This window comes from Lactuca sativa, chromosome 8, assembly GCF_002870075.4.
Source record: "Lactuca sativa cultivar Salinas chromosome 8, Lsat_Salinas_v11, whole genome shotgun sequence".
In the NCBI taxonomy this organism is placed as follows: Eukaryota; Viridiplantae; Streptophyta; class Magnoliopsida; order Asterales; family Asteraceae; genus Lactuca; species Lactuca sativa.
The window spans coordinates 97,092,164-97,114,956 of record NC_056630.2 but is presented as its reverse complement, the minus strand read 5'-3'; the positions used below and the strand labels follow the sequence as shown (position 1 = coordinate 97,114,956).

The 22,793-nt window shown below is 40.5% G+C and overlaps 1 protein-coding gene and 1 pseudogene across 1 annotated transcript; both read left to right on the top strand.

The window, feature by feature from the left end:
- The first annotated feature begins 413 nt into the window (after positions 1 to 413).
- On the top strand, positions 414 to 529 carry LOC111893598 (5S ribosomal RNA; annotated as a pseudogene).
- Positions 530 to 15,842: 15,313 nt separating this feature from the next.
- Positions 15,843 to 19,142, top strand: LOC111893578 (reticulon-like protein B21). Its single transcript, XM_023889658.2, has 9 exons — positions 15,843 to 17,017; positions 17,100 to 17,153; positions 17,239 to 17,341; positions 17,420 to 17,494; positions 17,582 to 17,738; positions 17,859 to 17,928; positions 18,109 to 18,174; positions 18,631 to 18,753; positions 18,854 to 19,142. Exons 1-9 carry the CDS (start codon positions 16,024 to 16,026, stop codon positions 19,009 to 19,011), a joined length of 1,800 nt encoding a protein of 599 aa, XP_023745426.1. The 5' UTR covers positions 15,843 to 16,023; the 3' UTR covers positions 19,012 to 19,142.
- The last annotated feature ends 3,651 nt before the right edge of the window (positions 19,143 to 22,793 follow it).

Below are 22,793 nucleotides of genomic sequence, written 5' to 3'. Positions count from 1 at the left end.
CCTCCTTCTCTAACTTCTTGATGCAGCTCCTTCTTCTCCAACTACTCAGAACACACTCAATAAGCTCACACACTCAAGGAAAGGTTTATGGTTTGGTTAAAACATATCAAAACTGTGGAGGCTGAGGTAAGAGAGGGTTATGAGCTCATAAGATTGATTATATAACACTCAAACTCTAAATATTAGGCGCGCCTTAGTACGTCTGGTGTACTCTTATGTACGCTCAACTTACTCCTTCCTGATCCAAGGTTGCAACCTTGGCCCTAAGATTTGTCCTGGCTCGACACTTCCAACCTCAAGTACTACAAATGACAAAATAAGGATAGCAGAGAGGATTCGAAAATACCTGCAAAATCTCGGGATGTTACAACTCTCCCCCACTTGACCTAGACTTCGTCCTTGAAGTCTGCTTGGGCGATCATACCAGCACTAATGCACCAGATCCCATCAGAACTCCGCAGTTAAGCATGCTTGGGCGAGAGCAATCTAGGGATGGGTGACCCTCTGGGAAGTTTTTGCGTTGAGACCCCAAAGCGGACAGTATTGTGATACATTCCATAGGGGGATGTTACAAATGGTATCAGAGCTGGGGCACGCGTCGATGTGTTCGACGGGGACGTCGAACCCTATAATGGGGGTGAAGGTGGGTTGCACCGGATCCTGCATCGGCTTGGAAGGAGAATGAAGCATTTCCTTTAAAAGGGATGTGGATACCTTCCTTGACACAACACGTTTTAAATTCGTAAGGGCAGCAGATCCCATAAGAACTTTGCAGTTAAGCGTGCTCAGGCGGGTGTAGTACCGGAATGGGTGACCCCCTAGGAAGTCCTCGTACCTAGTGGCCCAAAGCGGACAATATTGTGATACGTGCCAAAGGGGGATGTTACATATTCCTACCATGTACCTCTACTCAGCATACACATAGAGCATAACAGACAATGTCAATCAATAGCATCCCCCTAGGCTAAGGCATCATGAATCAGGAAACTCTAAATCTAAATTTCTGAAATACCTAGCCTATCATCTAGCATGTAGTTCTAATATCTCATAAGTATCTTCTCATAATATAACCAAGTAAGGATATTTTGGGAAATCACCATTCGGGCTTTGGTTGATTGTACACACTGCTTCATCTCGTTTCCTCATAAAATCTTTTGCTTGTTTAGAAAATCATTTCTTTTTAGAAAATTTTCTCAAATACTCAATTTGAATCCACACATACTCGATGATAGCTTATTTTATTTCCTTATTTTTATTAGTTTATTTTAGATTTTTAGCTCTTTTTATTAGTATTGCATTGTATATTCTTTATTTTCTTTATCATGGATCGTATCGGGGACTTGTTATGTTTCATGAGGAATTTCGCAGGGTTTTGGAGCTTTTTGTGATTGTGGATTAGAGTGAAGACGGCTTAGTGGGCTCCTGAGGCATTGTTGGGCTTGGCGGAATCAAAGACGAAGAATTGGGCTTTTAAAGTTGATGGCTTGGATTATTTGGGCTTGTGAAGATGGATCATAAATTTCTAATTTTGGGTTTGGAGCATCCATTTAGTAGCTAAATGATGATTGGTGGATTCAAATTACATGGACAAGGGGGGACCAAAGGAATCTTTGGTAGTGGAATGGTGGACCAATGACAACACAGCAGCATTTGCGCGGGTGGAATTTTCGTCGCGCGGGTACCTGCGCAACTACCCAGTTTGGGTATTTTGGTCATTTGGCACACCATAACCTTGGGGGATCAGATCTAGAGGCACATTGATGATTTTCACCATTGGAGACCTGGAAGAGGCGATTTTGGGAGCTAGAAACCATTGCCTTTCATCTTTCCAAATCTTAGGTAGTTTCTTTATGCAGTTAGATTATTGTTCTTGTTACTTTGTTGCCATGAGTGGCTAATACTCTTATTTGGTTGACTTTGGCTGAAAACCAATGAATGTTTGTGGGTTTTGAAGGATTTATGTTTATTATCAATTTATTCCATGTTTATGATTCTAGTTTTCAATTCTTATGCTTATTTGATGCTTTGATCATGAGCTTAGTAATTGAATGAGAAATTGTTGATTTGTTTCTTTGATTTTGCATTGGATCATTGAATTTATCTAGAAAAAAACCTTTATGATGGTAGAAATCATCTCTAGCTTATGAATCATAACTCCTTTATGGATGTGTAAGCATTTGACATCCTCTAGGAATTGGGGATTCCTTCATTCTTAAGGCTAATTGATTTCTTGGGATCAATTGCTTCAATTGAACCTTGATCTTAATTAAGAAGGTGTGTTGTGGGCTTCCCCAACCTCCATACTACTTATGAGGAATCTTGGCATCTCATGCTTCATGATTGCTATAACCAATTTGGGATGAAGGATAAACTTTGTATGTAACAGCCCGGAATTCCAGGTATCTTTATTGATTTGATTATTTTGTGTTTTAAGAGGGGACTCGGCGAGTTGTAGCTCAGACTCGCCGAGTAGGGTCGCGATTCTGGACACGGGATTCGTTTGGACTCGGCGAGTCCAGGATATGGACTCGGCGAGTCTGCGCTGTTTAATGAAACCCTAATTTCCCGGTCCTAAGCCCTATTTAAAGGACCTTATGGCCCTCATTTGCGGCCACCTTGAACCCTAAGAGCCCCCATACGACTGCGAGCCCTTGTGAGTGTATTTGGAGGCCATTTGTTCACCATTTTGTGTGATATTGCAAGAAAGGAGGGAGAGGATCAAACTTGAGGAGTTGGGGAACTTGGATCTGTTGCTAATTCATCAAGGGAGTCTTCTTGAGGTAACTTTCAGAGCCAAACTTCGTGTTTTGTGTTGATGTGTCAAATCTAGGGTTTCTTCTTGCATTTCTTGGCTTAAATTGGAAGTATGAAAGGTTCCATGGAGATATGGAACCTAGATCTGGGCCTTAGCAGGTCCAGGAGACCCCATATGACTAGCTTTATGTCCATCCTTTCTAGTTAGAAGCTAAGGTGGTCATATTAGAGGTTGTTTCCCCAAAATAAGCCTTGTACGCATTGCATGGCAACCAAGACTGAGACTTTACGTGACAAATAAGCTTGGGAAGGCCATATCTATGAATGGATGGAACGGATCTGACCGCAAAAGCCAGTTTTAGCTGGTGCATGGCATGGACTCGCCGAGTCTGATGAACAGACTCGACGAGTCGCTTGAAGATTGTCCTTGAGGACACCCAGTGTGTAGTCCTGACCGAGTTATGGTTGACTCAGTGAGTCAGGACGAGTTAGAGAGGGTCGACAGGTGGACTGAGTCGAGCTGGGACTTGCCGAGTTGTTCTTGAGACTCGGCGAGTTGAGTCGGGGTGGCCCCGCGACTCTCCCAGGTGGAACTCGTCGAGTCAGGGGAAGTACTCGACGAGTAAGAAGGGAATCCTATGGAGTTGGCGGATGCGTCTAGACTCGCCGAGTTGCCCTTGTGCACTCGCCAAGTCCGGTCAAGTTGACCGTTGACCAGAGTTGACCTATGTTTGACTTCTTAGGGATAGTCAAACTTAGAAGATAAAAGTGTTAATAAGAGATGTATGATGTTATAGGGAGATTGTAGCTCGGCGGATCGAGCACGAGTGACTTCGGGATTTGCTAGCTTTCGATATTTACGAGGTGAGTCTTCTCACTATACTGTACCCGGAAGGGTTTGACTGTGTGACCGGAAGGTCGGATATGATATGTGATATATGTGCTATATGTGATAAGTTAATTGTTATACGTGCTATGTATGTTATGTGGGCCGGAAGGCGTGTAATGTGGACCGTAAGGTTGGCGTGGGTAGGACCGGAAGGTTTACCCAGCCGGGACGGAAGTCCCCTGAGACACATGGACCGGAAGGTCAGGGCCTGGAAAGGCGTATGTGCGTAAGTTGTATTTTGGGGAACTCACTAAGCAATTATGCTTACAGTTGTTGTGTATGTGTTTCAGGTACTAGCGAGGACCGTGGGAAGGCGTCGGCGTGATCTGTACACACTGATAGATGTTTTGTGATCTTGGGATTCGTATGATTTGTATTCTGTTATGACACATGGAATGTTTATGCCTTGTTTGAATGAAAATACTTTATTTTGAAATGAAAAATTTGTTTGAAAAATTACGTTGTTACAAATTGGTATCAGAGCCTTGGTTTGAGGGATTCGGGTGCACCTTCGGGCGTAACTGAACTCAAACCGACGATTTGAGGAAAACTTTTTAAATAAAGGCATAAACTTTTATAAATGATTTTGTGGTAAGCAAGAATGAAGCAGTGTGTACGATCAGTCAGCGCCCGAACGGTAAAGATCCCCAAAATACCTTACAATGTTATGTTAAAAGATAAGATATGATATGAGTTGGTATGCATGCTAGAAGACTAGGTATTCATGATAGGACTAGAGTGGCCTGATTTGTGATGCCTTAGTCTAGGAAGTTTGCCGATATGAGATGCTTTGATAGTGTGCGGGTAGATAGTGCATAACAAAAGTAGAGTACTCACTATCCGGGGTTTGGGGAGGAAGACTTGGGATGAACGCTGATGCGGTGTGGTCGGTAGTATTGGGCCCGTACTACCGAAGACACCGGGTCAGGGGGAAACCCAAGTAAAAAAAAATCCCTAGATATCGGAGACTGAGTAGGGTTGCGTTATCGAGTGCGATTATACTCGATGAAGTCTCTGATAGTTTTATGTTGTATTTCAGAGACATCATGGTTGGACCACGCCACAGACCGAGTACGAGCAGTGTGAGTGACGAGGAGATTCGTCAGATGATTCATGAGGAGGTGGCTGCAGCGATCCGGGCTGAGATTCCGGAGATGTTTGGGTCTATTAAGACCACCTTGATGGAGACTTTTGATGAGCGGTACGCCGCATTGACTGAGGCTGCAGCCGCTCCAGCTATCGCAGCTGTGGCCGCTGCCAGGCCGCAAGGGGGTGACTCGTTGCTGTTTCGGGAGTTCAGCAACACGAAGCCACCTGAGTTTGATGGGACGCAGGATCCGATTGCTGCGATGAGGTGGATCGCTGATATTGAGGGGTGCTTCTACACTTGTTCATGTCCGGAGCATCTGAGGGTACGGTTCACTTTGAACCAGCTCCGTCTGGGAGCAAAGCATTGGTGGAAGTTCGTGACGGCGAACTTCACTTTGGCAGAGATTTCAGCAGTGACATGGGAGAGGTTTACCTCTATGTTCAGAGACGAGTACGTTCCCCCGGTGGAGAGGGAACGATTGGTTCAGGAATTCTTGACCCTCAAGCAGGGTACTGATTCGGTTACGGTGATCACGCGGAAGTTTCATGAGAGGGCGATGTTCTGCCCCGAGCTGGTGTCCACAGAGCAGGCTCGGATGAGCCGATACTTGGGTGTTTTGAGGAGGGATATCCGGGAGTTTGTGTCAAACTCCACCTATCATACCTTTGCTGAGCTTCAGGTGAATGCCAGGAAGTGCGAGATCGAGTTGGAGACCCAGGCCAAGGAGGAGGCCGAGTCTCAGCGGGTGGACCGGCGGCCGGCTCAGTCTCAGCCGGCAGCCAAGCGGACTAAGTCCGCCGATTCGAGGACGGGAGGTCCGAAGGGCCGCACTTGCGGAAAGTGCAGCAAGGGTCATGAGGGGACATGTCGATCTGGTGCTTGCTACAAGTGTGGCAAGGAGGGGCACATCGCCAGGGATTGCCCCAAAGGGTTTATGGTTTGCTTTCATTGCAACCAGACCGGCCATCGGAAGGCCGAGTGCCCTCAGCTTCTTCAGGGATCTGCACCTGCTGCCAGGGTTTCTGAGACTCGACCGGTGAAGGTCGAGGCCCCGAGGGCTCGTGGGAGAGCCTTTCAGCTGACTGCGGAGGAGGTCCGCGCTGCGCCCGATGTTGTGGCAGGTATGCTTTATTTCATGTATTTATTTTGATGTTGAGATGTTATGCTTATGTTATGTTATGCGTAGGTACTTTCCTTGTGAACTCTGTGCCTGCTTTAGTGCTATTTGACTCGGGTGCGAGTCGGTCTTTTGTATCTTTGGCCTTTAGTCAGCATATCAGCGTTAGTCGTGAGCCGTTGAGTCGGCCTCTGAGAGTTTCTATAGCTGACGAGAGGGTGATTTGTGCCACGGAGGTTCTCCGGGGATGTGTGTTAGAGATTTTCGGGGTCGAGTTTCCGATTGATCTGATTCCTATTGCGATGGGTGATGTCTGTGTCATTGTGGGCATGGACTGGTTGAGCCGATTCGGCGCCGTCATCGACTGTGAGCGTCAGCTGGTGACTATACGAGACCCTAGTGGGGGAGTTCTTTCGGTGTACGGCGAGGGTACCCGTTCAGGATCAGCTTTTTGTTCGGCCGCTAGGGCGAGGCAGTGTTTACAGCAGGGCTGTAAGGGTTTTGTGGCGTATGTGATGGATACGCGGGAGGCTTCCGAGGGACCGAGATCAGTTGAGGAGGTTCCAGTGGTGCGTGAGTTTCTAGATGTTTTTCCCAAGGAGCTGCTGGGAGTACCTCCTGTGAGGCAAGTGGAGTTTGGTATTGATCTGGTTCCGGGGGCCGCACCTATTGCTAAGGTGCCTTATCGTCTTGCACCTCCAGAGATGCAAGAGTTGTCCTCGCAGCTTCAAGAGTTGTTGGGGAAGGGATTCATTCGGCCGAGTAGCTCGCCGTGGGGAGCACCTATTCTGTTCGTCAAGAAGAAGGATGGTTCACACCGGATGTGCATTGATTACCGGGAGTTGAACAAGTTGACGGTCAAGAACCGTTACCCGTTACCGAGGATCGACGATTTATTCGATCAGTTGCAGGGAGCATCTTGGTTTTCCAAGATCGACCTGAGGTCGGGGTACCATCAGGTGAGGGTACGGGATAAGGACGTCCAGAAGACAGCGTTTAGGACGCAATATGGGCATTATGAGTTTGTGGTGATGCCTTTTGGGCTCACCAATGCCCCGGCTATGTTCATGGATCTCATGAACAGGGTATGCAGGCCGATGCTGGATCGGTCGGTGATTGTATTCATCGATGATATTCTGGTGTATTCGAGATCTAGAGAGCAGCATGAGGAGCATTTGAGGGAGGTCCTTGGGGTGTTGAGATCGGAGAAGCTTTATGCAAAGTTATCCAAGTGTGATTTCTGGTTGCGGGAGGTCTAGTTCCTAGGACACCTCGTTAACCAGGAAGGGATTCTGGTCGATCCGGCCAAGGTTGAGGCGGTGATGAGTTGGGAAGTGCCGAAGTCACCATCTGAGATCAGGAGTTTCCTCGGGTTGGCAGGGTATTATCGGAGATTTATCAAGGATTTCTCCAAGATCGCAGTGCCGCTCACCAGATTGACCCGGAAGGGTGTTGCATTCTCATGGGGTCCCGAGCAGCAGACCTCCTTTGAGACACTTCGCCAAAGGTTGTGCGAAGCCCCGGTATTAGCTCTCCCGGAAGGGATGGAGGATTTTGTAGTATATTGTGATGCATCGATTTTGGGGCTGGGTGCAGTTTTGATGCAGAGGGGTCATGTGATAGCATATGCATCGAGGCAGCTGAAGCCTCACGAGACGAGATATCCCACGCATGATTTAGAGTTGGGGGCAGTAGTGTTCGCTCTCAAGATTTGGCGTCACTACTTGTATGGGGTTCGATGTACGATATACACGGACCATAAGAGTTTGAAGTACTTGATGGATCAGCCCAACCTAAATATGCGTCAGAGGAGGTGGTTGGATGTGGTCAAGGATTATGATTGTGAGATCCTGTACCACCCAGGCAAGGCTAATGTGGTAGCCGATGCGTTGAGCCGCAGGGCGGAGAGCACTCCACTGCGAGAAGTATGTTTGAGATTGACCGTGATAGCTCCAGTATTGGATGCTATTCGTGGGGCGCAGGCCGAGGTTGTGCGACCGGAGATGCAGAAGAGAGACCGGGTTGTTGGTTTGGTTTCAGAGTTCGTTACGGATGGACGAGGGCTTATGACATTTCAGGGTCGGATTTGGGTACCGTTCGTGGGTGGTACGCGTATTACTTTGATGGAAGAGGCTCATCGGTCGAAGTTCTCGATCCATCCGGGGGCTACGAAGATGTATTTGGATTTAAGGAAAGAGTATTGGTGGCCCTGTATGAAGAGGGACGTCGCATGGTTCGTTGAGAGGTGTTTGACCTGCCGCAGGGTTAAGGCCGAGCACCAGAGACCGCATGGCAAGTTGCAGCCATTGGAGGTTCCCGAATGGAAGTGGGAACAGATCACTATGGATTTCATCACCAAATTGTCGAGGACTACCAGAGGAGTTGATGCAATTTGGGTGATTGTGGATAGGTTGACGAAGAGCGCTCACTTCCTTGCTATCAGTGAGAGTTCTTCAGCGCAGAAGTTGGCGGAGATATATGTGAGGGAAGTGGTATCTCGGCATGGGGTGCCGATCTCGATTGTTTCAGACCGTGATGTGCGCTTCACTTCCAGATTCTGGAAGAAATTCCATGAGGAGCTGGGTACTAAATTGCATTTTAGTACCGCATATCATCCCCAGACAGACGGCCAGAGCGAGCGGACGATTCAGACGCTGGAAGACATGCTTCGAGCGTGTGTGTTAGATTTCGGGGGTAGCTGGGATGCGTATTTACCCTTGGCAGAGTTTTCCTACAACAACAGCCATCATTCGAGCATTGGTATGCCACCCTTTGAGCTGTTGTATGGTAGGAGGTGTCGGACCCCCATTTGTTGGGGAGAGGTTGGGCAGAGAGTGATGGGCAGTACAGAGATCGTGCTTCAGACGACAGAGCAGATTTAGCAGGTCAGACAGAGGTTATTGACCGCCTAGAGCCAACAGAAGAGTTATGCAGACAGACGCCGGTCCGAGCTTGAGTTTCAGGTCCGGCGACTTCGTTCTCCTGAAAGTTTCTCCTTGGAAGGGAGTGATTCGATTCAGGAAGAGGGGCAAGTTGGGGCCTCGGTATATTGGGCCATTTCGTGTGATTGCAAGGGTAGGCCGGGTAGCCTATCGTTTGGAGTTGCCAGCCGAGTTGGGGCAGATCCACGACACTTTTCACGTGTCGCAGTTGAGGAAGTGTTTAGCCGATGAGTCGGCAGTGGTTCCATTAGAGGATATTCATGTGGATGCGAGTCTGAATTATGCTGAGAGGCCTGTGGCCATCAGAGATCGTAAGATCAAGGTTCTGAGGAACAAGGAGGTACCTCTAGTGTTGATTCAGTGGCAATACCGGAAGGGATCGGAGATGACCTGGGAGTCGGAGCGCGAGATGCGGGAGCAGCATCCGGAGCTATTTTCAGAGCGAGACTTCGAGGGCGAAGTCTAGTTCTAGTGGGGGAGAATTGTAACAGCCCGGAATTCCAGGTATCTTTATTGATTTGATTATTTTGTGTTTTAAGAGAGGACTCGGCGAGTTGGAGCTCAGACTCGCCGAGTAGGGTTGCGATTTTGGACACGGGATTCGTTTGGACTCGGCGAGTCCAGGATATGGACTCGGCGAGTCTACGCTGTTTAATGAAACCCTAATTTCCCGGTCCTAAGCCCTATTTAAAGGACCTTATGGCCCTCATTTGCGGCCACCTTGAACCCTAAGAGCCCCCATACGACTGCGAGCCCTTGTGAGTGTATTTGGAGGCCATTTGTTCACCATTTTGTGTGATATTGCAAGAAAGGAGGGAGAGGATCAAACTTGAGGAGTTGGGGAACTTGGATCTGTTGCTAATTCATCAAGGGAGTCTTCTTGAGGTAACTTTCAGAGCCAAACTTCGTGTTTTGTGTTGATGTGTCAAATCTAGGGTTTCTTCTTGCATTTCTTGGCTTAAATTGGAAGTATGAAAGGTTCCATGGAGATATGGAACCTAGATCTGGGCCTTAGCAGGTCCAGGAGACCCCATATGACTAGCTTTATGTCCATCCTTTCTAGTTAGAAGCTAAGGTGGTCATATTAGAGGTTGTTTCCCCAAAATAAGCCTTATACGCATTGCATGGCAACCAAGACTGAGACTTTACGTGACAAATAAGCTTGGGAAGGCCATATCTATGAATGGATGGAACGGATCTGACCGCAAAAGCCAGTTTTAGCTGGTGCATGGCATGGACTCGCCGAGTCTGATGAACAGACTCGACGAGTCGCTTGAAGATTGTCCTTGAGGACACCCAGTGTGTAGTCCTGACCGAGTTATGGTTGACTCAGTGAGTCAGGACGAGTTAGAGAGGGTCGACAAGTGGACTGAGTCGAGCTGGGACTCACCGAGTTGTTCTTGAGACTCGGCGAGTTGAGTCGGGGTGGCCCCGCGACTCTCCCAGGTGGAACTCGTCGAGTCAGGGGAAGTACTCGACGAGTAAGAAGGGAATCCTATGGAGTTGGCGGATGCGTCTAGACTCGCCGATTTGCCCTTGTGCACTCGCCGAGTCCGGTCAAGTTGATCGTGGACCGTTGATCGTTGACCAGAGTTGACCTATGTTTGACTTCTTAGGGATAGTCAAACTTAGAAGATAAAAGTGTTAATAAGAGATGTATGATGTTATAGGGAGATTGTAGCTCGGCGGATCGAGCACGAGTGACTTCGGGATTTGCTAGCTTTCGATATTTACGAGGTGAGTCTTCTCACTATACTGTACCCGGAAGGGTTTGACTGTGTGACCGGAAGGTCGGATATGATATGTGATATATGTGCTATATGTGATAAGTTAATTGTTATACGTGCTATGTATGTTATGTGGGCCGGAAGACATTATGTTATGGGCCGAAAGGCGTGTAATGTGGACCGTAAGGTTGGCGTGGGTAGGACCGGAAGGTTTACCCAGCCGGGACGGAAGTCCCCTGAGACACATGGACTGGAAGGTCAGGGCCTGGAAAGGCGTATGTGCGTAAGTTGTATTTTTGGGAACTCACTAAGCAATTATGCTTACAGTTGTTGTGTATGCGTTTCAGGTACTAGCGAGGACCGTGGGAAGGCGCCGGCGTGATCTGTACACACTGATAGATGTTTTGTGATCTTGGGATTCGTATGATTTGTATTATGTTATGACACATGGAATGTTTATGCCTTGTTTGAATGAAAATACTTTATTTTGAAATGAAAAATTTGTTTGAAAAATTACGTTGTTACATTGTATTAGATCCTAATGATAAACACATAAATGTTCATTATGTTGAATTGCCATAGTTAACCAATTATTCCTAACCTTTGAGCATCTCATCAACTTTCTTAATTGCAAGATTTTTAATTATTCAAGTTTTTTTAGTTTTCAAGGAATCAAACCCCCCTCCCCTCTTTTTTTAGTCTTGTAGTTAATTAGTTTAATTACACTAGTTCTTTCGGATTGCATTGGTGATTGAATACAACCATTTCCCCGAGGATCGATACCCCTTTTTACCATTATATTACGTTTTATTTGCAAATAAAGGGTGTAATTTGCTTGGTGGACTTGACATCCCACGCACTCGAGGGTACATCTGAATACCTCAAACCAAAGCTTTGATACCAACTTGTAACACTCTAAATTTTCAATAAAATTTTCATTTTTAAATCCACACAAAACACAGTTTAACATTTCTCAAACCCAATTTGTAATTTGTTTCAAACACAAGACATAAAATTGTTTGTCAAATATCCCAAAATCCTCAAAACACAAATCTACTAGCTGGTGTGTACAATCATGTCGACGCCTTCCCGTGATCCTGAGATGTACCTGAAACACATTTCACACAACACTGTAAACACAAAGCTTAGTGAGTTCCCCAAAATACCACACACAAATAATTAGCCTCTCATGGCTATATCTCAATAAGGACCCTCCAATCATGTGTTTCAATGAGGACCCTTCGGTCTCACAGCTCGGGTTGGACCCTCCAATCTTGTATCTTGGTGAGGACCCTCCGGTGACACAGCTCAATTTGCACCCTCTGATCCTAACTCAATAAGGCACAGAATAATGTACAACATAAATCATAAAGACAGAATGCATATCGTATCACATAACTCAGTATAAGCACATAAGACCCTCCGGTCAATAACTTAGGCAAGACCTTCCAGTCGCATAGTATTACCACTCAGGTAAGTATAGTCAGAAAACTCACCTCGTCGGTAAAGCAAGTATGTCTCGTACTCAACACTCAGTCTAGACTCCGCCTATATATATCATAATCATCTCTAATTAACAATTTATAACAACAACTCTAAAGATGTTAAGCTAACCCTCTTTACTAATTCTCGAAAAGGGTAAAAGACCATTTTACCCCTCCATGGACTCCAAAGTCCACAACTTGACCAAACCCTAAAATTCAATGGAAGTCAACGCTCAAGTCAACAGTCCATGTTGACCCAACTTGTCGAGTTTCTCCTGTTCTCAGAAAAATCGGGAAAATCCAACTCAAATCACCGAGTTGTCTCACCAACTCGTCGAGTTTACACCACGTCCACGATAATAGGGGAAACCCTAACCAAATCGTCGAGTTAGCTAACCAACTCGTCCAGTTTCTTCAGCCCAATCATTCATTCAGACGCTTTTTAGCGAGAGTAAAGCCCCAAACTCTAAATCTAGCCTTCTAAGGCTGAAATACCACGTAAAGCTGCATTGCATATAGGGCTAAGTTTGCCAAACCAAAGCTCAACAAAAGGTTTAAGGCATGGAAGTTGGCCAAAGCTTGATAAAGCCTGAATCTTCAGACCTAAAGGGCCTAATAATGTCCAGATCTGAAGTCTTAGCTTCATTGTAAGATCAAAACCATTAATGACTCAAGAAAAGCTAAAAATGTCCATAAACTCCCTAATGGAGAGATCTAGCAAACAAGCGATCAAGGTAATGGCTTTTTACCTCAAAATGGTCGTAAACATTGAATGGATGCCAGATCCAAAGACTCTTTCTCGTTCCAAGCCTTTTACTCCTCAAGTTCCTTCAAAGAATGCACCCAAACACACACTCTTAGCCTCAATCTCTCTCACAGTGGAAGATAACTCAATTAGGGTTTCTCTCAGGGTGATAAGGTGATGAGGGAGGCGGGGTAAAGGACTTCAGATCCTTTAAATAGGGTGCAAACACTGAAAAATAAGGTTTTCACGCTCAGCTCCTACTTGTCGAGTTGGGTCCTCCAACTGGATGAGTTGACTCTAAAATCCATACGGCTATCTCAATCTCTACCCGACGAGTTGGGGCCTCCAATTCGTCGAGTTTCCCTATCAAAATGAATATAAAACAATTTAAATTTGTACCTGGGAGTCGGGATGTTACACGATCACCTGTTCTTCATCTTCATCGGCTCTACAATGTATTTGTAACCGATCAAAATCAACGATAAATTGTTCCACTGAAGAGTTGTTTTGAGTTTAATTATGATATTTAAAAGATGCATCTTATCTGTAATTAATGGGTATGAACTTTGCATGTAGAAGCTTCTTCATCTTGTTCGATGTTTCAACCCACGATTTACCCTATTGAAGTCGCTTTTGATTTACGTGATCCCACCACAAAGATGCGTATTTACGCGATTTAATGGCAACAACTTTAATTTTGAGATAATCAGGGATATCTTGGAGTTCAAACACACATTCCATAGTACTCAACCAATCGATGAAACCTTCTGGTTGTGCTTTTCCTTCAAATTCTAGAATCTCAACTCGTACCCCCCAGGAACGTATGATATCGATGTGACTCTATGTTTAGAGTTGAGGTGGTGAATGACAGCCAAAAGGATTCTCCTCCCTGTCATGACCATCGTCCCAAACGATGGATTCTAACTCAATTTCCTTGTTGCGGTCATCTTGTTGAAATTCTAGTTCTCGAATCCATTGTTGTAGTCGTTCGATTTCTTCAATATCGCATGGGTCACGGTTGACAACGGTCGCATTAGGCGCACCACCCTGACGTGTGACGTTACATGTAGGTCAACCTCTGCCAACCATGATCGTCATTCCTGAATCTGATACCACTTGATAAGGATTTTGAAAAGGAAGGAACTCAACAATAAAGAGAAAATAATACTGGAGATAAGAATCTCAATTATTCATCAAAAAAAGTCTGTCTCGTCCAACTAGGAAACAAAACAAATAAAATGACTTAAATCACTAAAAAAGGAAAATAGATTAAATTATAATCCATCCAAGATTGTGATTGTACCATTACTAAATTAAAGCAAAATAAATCTCTTGTTTGAAATAACTCATGCATTTGACATGGGTTCAAGGGTGATCAGCCGATCAACCAGGTCGTCGAGTGAGTCTTCGTGAAGCGGGCTTGGGATATCGGCCATGAGGTCTTGATCTACATCAATAACAATATTTGATAGTAACATAAAAATAAAAAATTTATAATATTAGAACATAAAACATTGGTTGATAATTTAGAAAATCATGATTGAAATTAGTATTTGTCAAATAAATATATATGAAATAAATTATCTATTATAGTTAAAAGTAAAATATCGATAAATGTATAAAATTTTATTAATAAATATAATTAAATAAGTAAATTGAAAACTAATTATTCATAATAATGAATAAAAGTATTATTAAATCAAAAAGTATATTTACTTTAATAAATACGGTGACATGAGTAAAATTTATTGAATAATATTGCTTAAAATAATTGTAATCGTATATATCTACTCTAATAAATAAATGTTTTTTTTTTGTCACACCCCCATTCAATTGTCAAATGTCATTTTATGGTTATTTTTAGTTAATTTTTTTCCACATTTCATTTTATAAGTGTCTCCGTTTTAATAAATTTCACATAATAGTTTAATGTAATAATTACAATAAATGTAGTAATAAATGAATATCAATTTCATTAATGGACTTGTTATTTCAAAATTTCTAAATTAAAGTCTATTAGTTTATTTTGTTTATTTATTTAAATTTAAAAGATAAAAAAGTCAATTTTAATAATTTATTATTTTTTTATTTTTTTTATAAATCTAAAGTTCTTAAATATTTAGACATTTATATTTAATTTTTTTAATTAACTCATGTAATATATGAATATTACACCTAGTGAACTTAATATAAAAGTTACTACTTTACTTTAATAGTTAATAACAATGAATGATATAATTTCTATGAATAACATATTTGTTAAAATTACAAATATATAATTTTGATTTATACAACCTATGAAATTCAAACTTGAAATAATTTTCGTTAAATTGTAAATTTCCAAATGCCTATGGTGCTAACTAAAAAAAGATAAAACATAAAACAATAAAAGATTTTGACTACTTCACTAATTTAATACCTAATGAAGAAATGAGATGGTATCCTAAAGTTTTAACGAATAAATTCCACGTGCTCTTTAATCTCTAAACTAATTTAATACATAATGAAGAAATAACATGGTATTCTAAAGTTTTAACAAATAAATTCCACATGCTCCCTGATCTCTATCTCTAAACTAATTTAATACATAATGAAGAAATAGCATGGTATTTTAAAGTTTTAACGAATAAATTTCACATGCTCCCTAATCTCTAAACTAATTTAATACATAATGAAGAAATAGCATGGTATTCTAAAGTTTTCGCAAATAAATTCCCCGTGCTTCCTAATCTCTAAACTAATTTAATACATAATAAAAATAAAATAACATGGTATTCTAAAGTTTTAACCAATGAATTCCAAATGTTCCCTAATCTCTAAACTTAATCATATACCCCACAATCAAATGATACTATAGATTTACTCCAAAATTACACCTTTAAGGCATTGGAAAAGTATCCCACCACCATACAAAAGCTCAAAAGGCCCCTCTAAATAATAAACAAATAGGACTTGAGAGCCCATGTGATGCTACTGATCCTTTCTAATACCAGTTAACACTGCTTTGATGACTTGTACTATCTTAACAAAATGTTGTACGATCCTTAATGAAGTTCACAGTTAGAGCTTTAAAGAAGCTAAACCCCTCTCCTTGTCCCCTGCTATTCACGTCATTCGCTTTATTTTATTTTCTTTTTCTCTTTCACTCGCACATAAAAAGGGATCCCAATGCTTCATCATCATATTAGAGCAACGTTCACCAAACCAACTGCCATTTCTTCATCTCAAAGCCTCCAACAGCAAAATAATATTTCAGTTTGATAGAGGAAGAAAGTATGGATTCGGATAGAAAAAGGGTGTCAACGAGTTCATCAAAAAATGGGGTGGTGATGGGTTCTGTTTGGGATAGCAGAATGAAAGGTAGCTTCAAAGTCTTCAATGGTGATGACAAGAAGCAAGAAATTGAAAAACCCACAGAGAAAATCAACCCAACTGAGACTACTGGTGAGATTGTTAAAACGGAGAAGGTGGCTTTGAGATCCAAACAGAGCTCTAATGGTGTCGGTGGCGGTGGAAAGAGGAAAACATGGAAATCTGATTGTAATTCTGAAGGAACTGAGAAAATTCCAGTTCAGATCCCCAAGGCTAGATCTGAAAACAAGAAAATATTGGGTGAATTGAGTGTTTCGGTGGATGGAAATGGAATCAAGAAAAGCCCAGTTCAGATGAAGAAGGGAAGACTGGAATGGAGTAAGGAACAGAGTGCTTCCATTGATGGAATTGAGAGAAGCCCAAATCATAGAAGCATAACGACTCGATCTATATCAAGAAAAGGGAGTACGAGTAGCGATTTAAGTAATGAAGTTGAGAAAGTGAAACCATTGTTAAGAAAAGGAAACAGAATCAGAGATGAATCCAACAATGGAGTTGAAGAAATTAAAGGGGAAAGCAGAGATGATAATGAGATAACGAAAAATAGATCTGAGTCTAGTCAAAGCTTAGACGAATTAGATGTTGTTTGTGAGGAGAAATTAATGACAGATGATTCGGGTAAAGTCAAATATCCTCCGATCTTAGACGCTCAAGATTACGAAGAAGATGAAGAAGCAATAATGGAAGAAAAAGAAGAAATTAATGAAGAAAGGGCCATTGTTGTTGTTAAAGAAATGGAACCCATTTCCACAATCAATAAGAACAAATCCCCAGATGTTGTAATTGAAGAAAAGAAAATTCATTACAGAAATGAAAAATCAAAACCCATTTCAAGAACTATTAGAAAACAACCTCCTCCTTCTGTTGTAAATCATCCAAGAATCATCTCAAAACAAAGCAAGTATATATATATTTTTTTCTTTTAATCTTTTTTCTAGAGTCATCAAACTAACTTCAATTTTCTTCTTCAATTTTGCAGATGAATTCCCATCACAAAGAGTGCCCAAATCCCACAGCAGATTGCAAACTTTCAGTTAGTATTTTCAAATTTCATCGCTAAGCCAATCATCACATCACATTTCTAATTCAACTTTCCATGGCTTCAAATTTGTTATCAGTTGATTTAATCATGTGGAACGACGTATCAAAATCAGCATTAATTTTTGGTTTCGGGACATTTTCAATTCTTTCTTCATCATACACCAAAGACCTCAATATCAGGTCAGCAACTTAATCATGTATAAATTCATCAAACATTTCATCAACAATCCTCTATATCTCTGTTTCTGTTTTTTTCAGCTTGATTTCTGTAATTTCTTATCTGGGTCTCATCTATCTTGCTGCAATCTTCATCTTCAGATCATTTATTTTGAGGTAATTATAAATTATTTAACATACATTCAATTCACATGACGCCGTTTTTCAAGATTTTCGTGAATTTGATGTGTTTTTATTAAACAGGGGTGTTGTAGAAGCAGATAAAAATACAGATGAGGAAGAATGTGTCGTTGGTGAAGAAGAAGCAATTTGGGCATTAAAATTATTCCTGCCTTATATCAATGAATTTCTGTTGAAAGTCAAAGCTTTGTTTTCAGGTGATCCTTCTACTACAATGAAGGTAAATTATATATATTTATTTTTAATTATTATTATTATTTCACTGATTTTGATGTAAATTTTCATACGTATCTGCAAGATCCGTGAGAATATTTGATAAATTTTCGGTGTCATCTGACAGATGGCAGTGCTGCTATTTGTTTTGGCAAGATGTGGGAGCTCCATAACCATTTGGAAAATGGCCAAATTGGGTCAGTTTTGTGAATTCCTACATTCAAAAATGATGAAATCGATCATAAAAATAAGATTTTGAGTATTCATAATCAAGATTCTGCCATTAATGATGACGAAAGCAAGAACCTTTCCCTTCCGTTCAACCAAATTTCTTGTATCCTGATGGAATTCTTACTGATTTTGTGATTTTTGTGCAGCTTTTTTTGGGGTTTTCACTGTGCCTAAGATCTGCTCCTCGTATTCTTCTCAATTAACTGCATTTGGTAAAGTATTCACATGCATTTGCAATTATTTTAACAATTATTACAGTCCTTGAGCGGTGTACTTGCTCATGTAAGAAATCTCGACACGCGTTCATGGGTTGCCTCATACAAATAATCGACTGTAAAGTTAATTCCCAGATCGGGTCCACCTTGTGGCTGGATTTACGTACTTGTGTTTGCAATAATTAACGTGGGTCCACGATCTAGTAAAATTGCACATCATCTATTCGATGAAATGCCTCAACGGCTCTTTTCATGTTTTAAGGTTTTAATTTCCGAGATAGAATTTCCAATCATAAGATTTGCCTTCTTTTTTAAAAATGGGCTATATGATGATCTACAGTTCAATAACTCTATAGTTTTCTAAGACTTTATTAGCTAGTAAAGATTCTTTTTTTTTTTTTTTTTTTTTTTTTTAAATTGATAGATTTATGCATTAAATGTTTACAAATGAAGGTACATTTTGGGTGAGGCGCTTCAAGGATGCTTGGGAAACATGCTCTCAAAAGAAAGCGGTTGCTTTTGGTGTTTTCACCCTCATTTGGAATATCTCCTCGATTGTTGCTCGTATTTGGGCAAGTAAGACATTTTTTTTTTTTTTTTTATTTTTTTTTTTCATTCCGATAATGAAATAAAGTCACATTTTGGTAACAATTGGAAACATGGTTATTATATACAGTGTTCATGTTGTTGGTGGCATTCAAATACTATCAACAATCGATGATGAAAGATGAAGTTATTGAGGAAGAAGAACCAATAACAAGAGGAAATCAGAGTTCTTGGCAAGAACAGAGACACGTGTCAGTTGGAAGCTCAAAACTAAGGAAAAGTTCTTGATCTTATAGTGTGTGAAAGAGGGAGATTGGTAAAGAAAGGAGTTGTATGTAAAATAAAGAAATAGAAAATGGTGTTGAAATGTTTTGGTGAGAATTTAATATAGAGGAATAAAAGAAGGATGAAATTCATTACTTTGAGTGTTTCACTAGGGTTTCATACTTGGTTGAACCAGTACTTAAGATAAGTAGGTCGCAAAATCATTAATACAAAATATTCTATGTCAATATTGTATTTAGTAATCTTGATGCCCAAATTACAAAGAAAATAGCCATAAAAGAAGACAGGATATTAAAAGCAGCCAAAGAATAATCTCAAGAATTAATTTTTTATTTTTATAAAATTTAAACTGTATGGTTTATGGATTTATAAGAAATTTAGAGAAATAAAAATGTAAATTCACGTAAAAATCATGTTTGGTTGACATAATCAAAATAAATAGAATTCGTTAAAATCCAATAATTTTTTTTAATGAATTGGTCATTTTTTTAGCTAGGAGCAAAAAATTTAGATTTAATTCTTTATGATTTGTCAAAAAGACAAAAATGGCATCCCTTCTATTTATTTTGTTCATGATTTATCAAAATAAAACAAATCACCATCATCTTTCCGCAACCCCTACCCACCAACACACACCCAATCCACCATACGTGCATGTCCAACTTAAAACATAATTGCAAAAATGGTCTCTGTGGTATGTATTTTTTTGAGGTTTTAGTCCAAACCTTGATTTTTTTTTTGTTTCGTAGTCACTTTGAGCTAAGTTTTGTTGTGTTTTTTTGTCCGTTTGAATAGTGAAATGTCTGTAATACCCTTGGGGTATTTTTTTTTCATTTATTCTTAAATCTAATACTAATTTATTTATTTTAATAATTAAAATAAGAAGGCGCCCACCACTTTCTCTCCCCCCCTCTCTCTCTCTCTCTCTCTCTCTCTCTCTCTCTCTCGTATTGAGCTAGAACCAGATGAGAATATCGTTCTCTACATTTATCTTCTTCAACACACACAAGGATGAACACACACACAAAATCCATGTTGAAAAACTCAAACCCATAAATTGTTTGATGAAAAACTCAGGAAATTGATCCAGATTTAGAACCAAAAATCGACACATTTGTAGAAATATTTCCAGATATAGATATTGATAAAGAAGAACCTAGAAATCAGTTGTGAAAAACACAAAATAAAGAACACACACATACGAATCTCGATCCAGATGTAAGTTCTTCAACGAAAATCTTGTAATGATGGGAGAAGAAAGGAACGATTTCTAAAAAATGATGGGAGGTAAGTTTCATAAAATCGAGTTCAAGGTTTTTTTTCAAGGTCGGGGTTTTCTAGATCTCTAATCCATGCCGTCGCTGCTCATGGCCACCGTGAATGTGCCTCCGCCCAGTGACCTTCATCAGGTGCCAATGTATATGATTTCATAGATCTGCCTTCTTGAACAATCGATCATGACCGTCATCTACCTCCTTCAACTTCTAGTGTTTCACAAGCTCTGGTGGTTTATCAGGTGGATGGGGAGCGACGAAGATAAATGTGTACGACGGGTGGGGATATGGTAGGTTGTTTGAAGATGAAGTTTTATGGGTTTAATTTTGGTTTTTATGTTTCAGCCATAGATATCTTTGCTCTAGGTGTTTGTTAATTTTGTATCAGTTTTAAGCCTAACCTCATTGTAGAGATCTTCACCTGAAAAAATGGTGGAGATGGGTGTGAAGATGATGAACCGGGTGTTGTGAAAATGACGATGGCTAAAAGTGTTTTTGACTTTTGTAAAACCATATCAATTACTTTTTTTTTTGTAAATCTTGATTTGTGTGTAGCACCGGAGGTGGGTGAGTTCACCGGAGAATTATTTTCTTTTTCCTTTATATTAAAATGAAAAAAACATAAAAAAAATATATCAGAAAAGACATTTTAGTCTTTCAGTTTTCCGAGGGACCAAAATATCAAGCAAACGTGATCAAAAGGACCACAAAGCCAAAAAAAAATCAGGGTTTGGATTAAAACCTCAAAAAAAAAACATACCACATGGACCATTTTTGGGATTTTGACAACTTAAAACTCAAACCCAAACTCAAAACTCAAACTCCAAACCGACACCCACAACCATAAACGTAATGTGGGCCTTAGACCTAGCCCCAAAAAAAGATATTTATTAATTGTGTATGTGAAGTGCAATAATATATTTTCGTTTTGTATTATAAATGAATTTTCTAATTAAATGAAAATTTTATTATTTTTCTTAGAAATAATAAAAATTAGCTATAAAAATAATAAAAAATATATTTTGGTCATACTTTCCAATTCTTTTGAAAAATCTACAAACCAAACAAAAAATATATTTCATTTCATGTCAACAAACACATAATAAATTTCAATTTATTCAAATTCCTTCGAAATTTAATTCATTTGATAGATTTCATTCCTTCTAAAAACATTCTACGAACCAAATGCTCTGTAATTTTGAAAAATAATAATCATAAACATCTAATTTATAGTCATAGGAAGACGAAGACCTTGCACAACAAGGAATTAGATCTCGTGAAGGTGCAATGGCAGCACCAAAAAGGTTCTGAGTGGACTTGGAATCTGAGGTCGAGATGAGGGAGTACTACCCCAAGTTGTTTGTAGTAGAGGACTTCGAGGATAAAGTCTAACTAAAATGGGGGAGAGTTGTAATATCCGGATCCCGAGGTATATATATATATATATATATATATATATATATATATATATATATATATATATATATATGGAATCTGGGTTGCCACGACATGGTGATGACATCAACACGGCATGGCCATTGGATTAATGATCAGGGGTTTTAATTGGGTGCCATGTCATGGCGACCATTTTGGGCCAAACCCTAATCTTTGTACTTTAAGCCCTACTTAAAGGAAGTTAAGTCTAGGGTTTCCTCTACCCTCAGCCTCTATCGCCCTCAAACGACCCATTGCAAACCCTAACCCTCTAGAAGCTTTTGTGCTCACTTTTGCAAGTTCTTAGTGGCTTTAAAGGAAGAAGAATGTTGTTAGTGAATTGATTCAGCAAACAAACCTCCCATTTACTTGTGTGGATCTTCTGGATCCTTTATAAGTCCTAAGGTTTCCACATTTTTTTGTATTTTTTCATAGATCTAGGTTTTATGGCATATTATTGTCCCTTTGAGGTGGTTAGAGTGGATTGAAGAGATAAAGTTTGCAACTTTATGGGTTTTTCTATAGCATTATATCTCATAGATCTAGGAAATGGTAGTGATATGTGTTGGATTAGTGCCTAAGTCCATAACTATATTTGGTATGTACTTGACCCGATTGTGCATGGTCCTTTTGGGTTGCCTTCACCAAAGCAACTTGATTAGAGGAATAATATAGAAAAAGGTGATTATGCTTTATTAATATGTTATAAGAATAATATATTAAAAGAGAAATCATATTTGTTTAATTAACATTGGTCAATAATTAATTAAAAATTAATTTTGTGATCAAAAGAAGTTAATTAAACTTAAGGGGCTGAACTGTAATTACGTGATAGTTGCAAAGTTGGGCAAGGAAACCATAATAAGATAAGGTGGACGAATTCTAAGGATAAGGCCTTAGGAATTCGTCCAAGGGGGCCTTCTAGAGTTATCCTTGGGCTGCTTGGTGGCTAAGTAACCAGATAAAGATAATTACTGAAACCCTAATTTCCACACCTATATAAAGGCCCCTAAGGCTAAGGATTTCGGCCAACCTTGAACCCTAGAAGTCCTAGTAGCCGAAATTATTTTCTCCCCT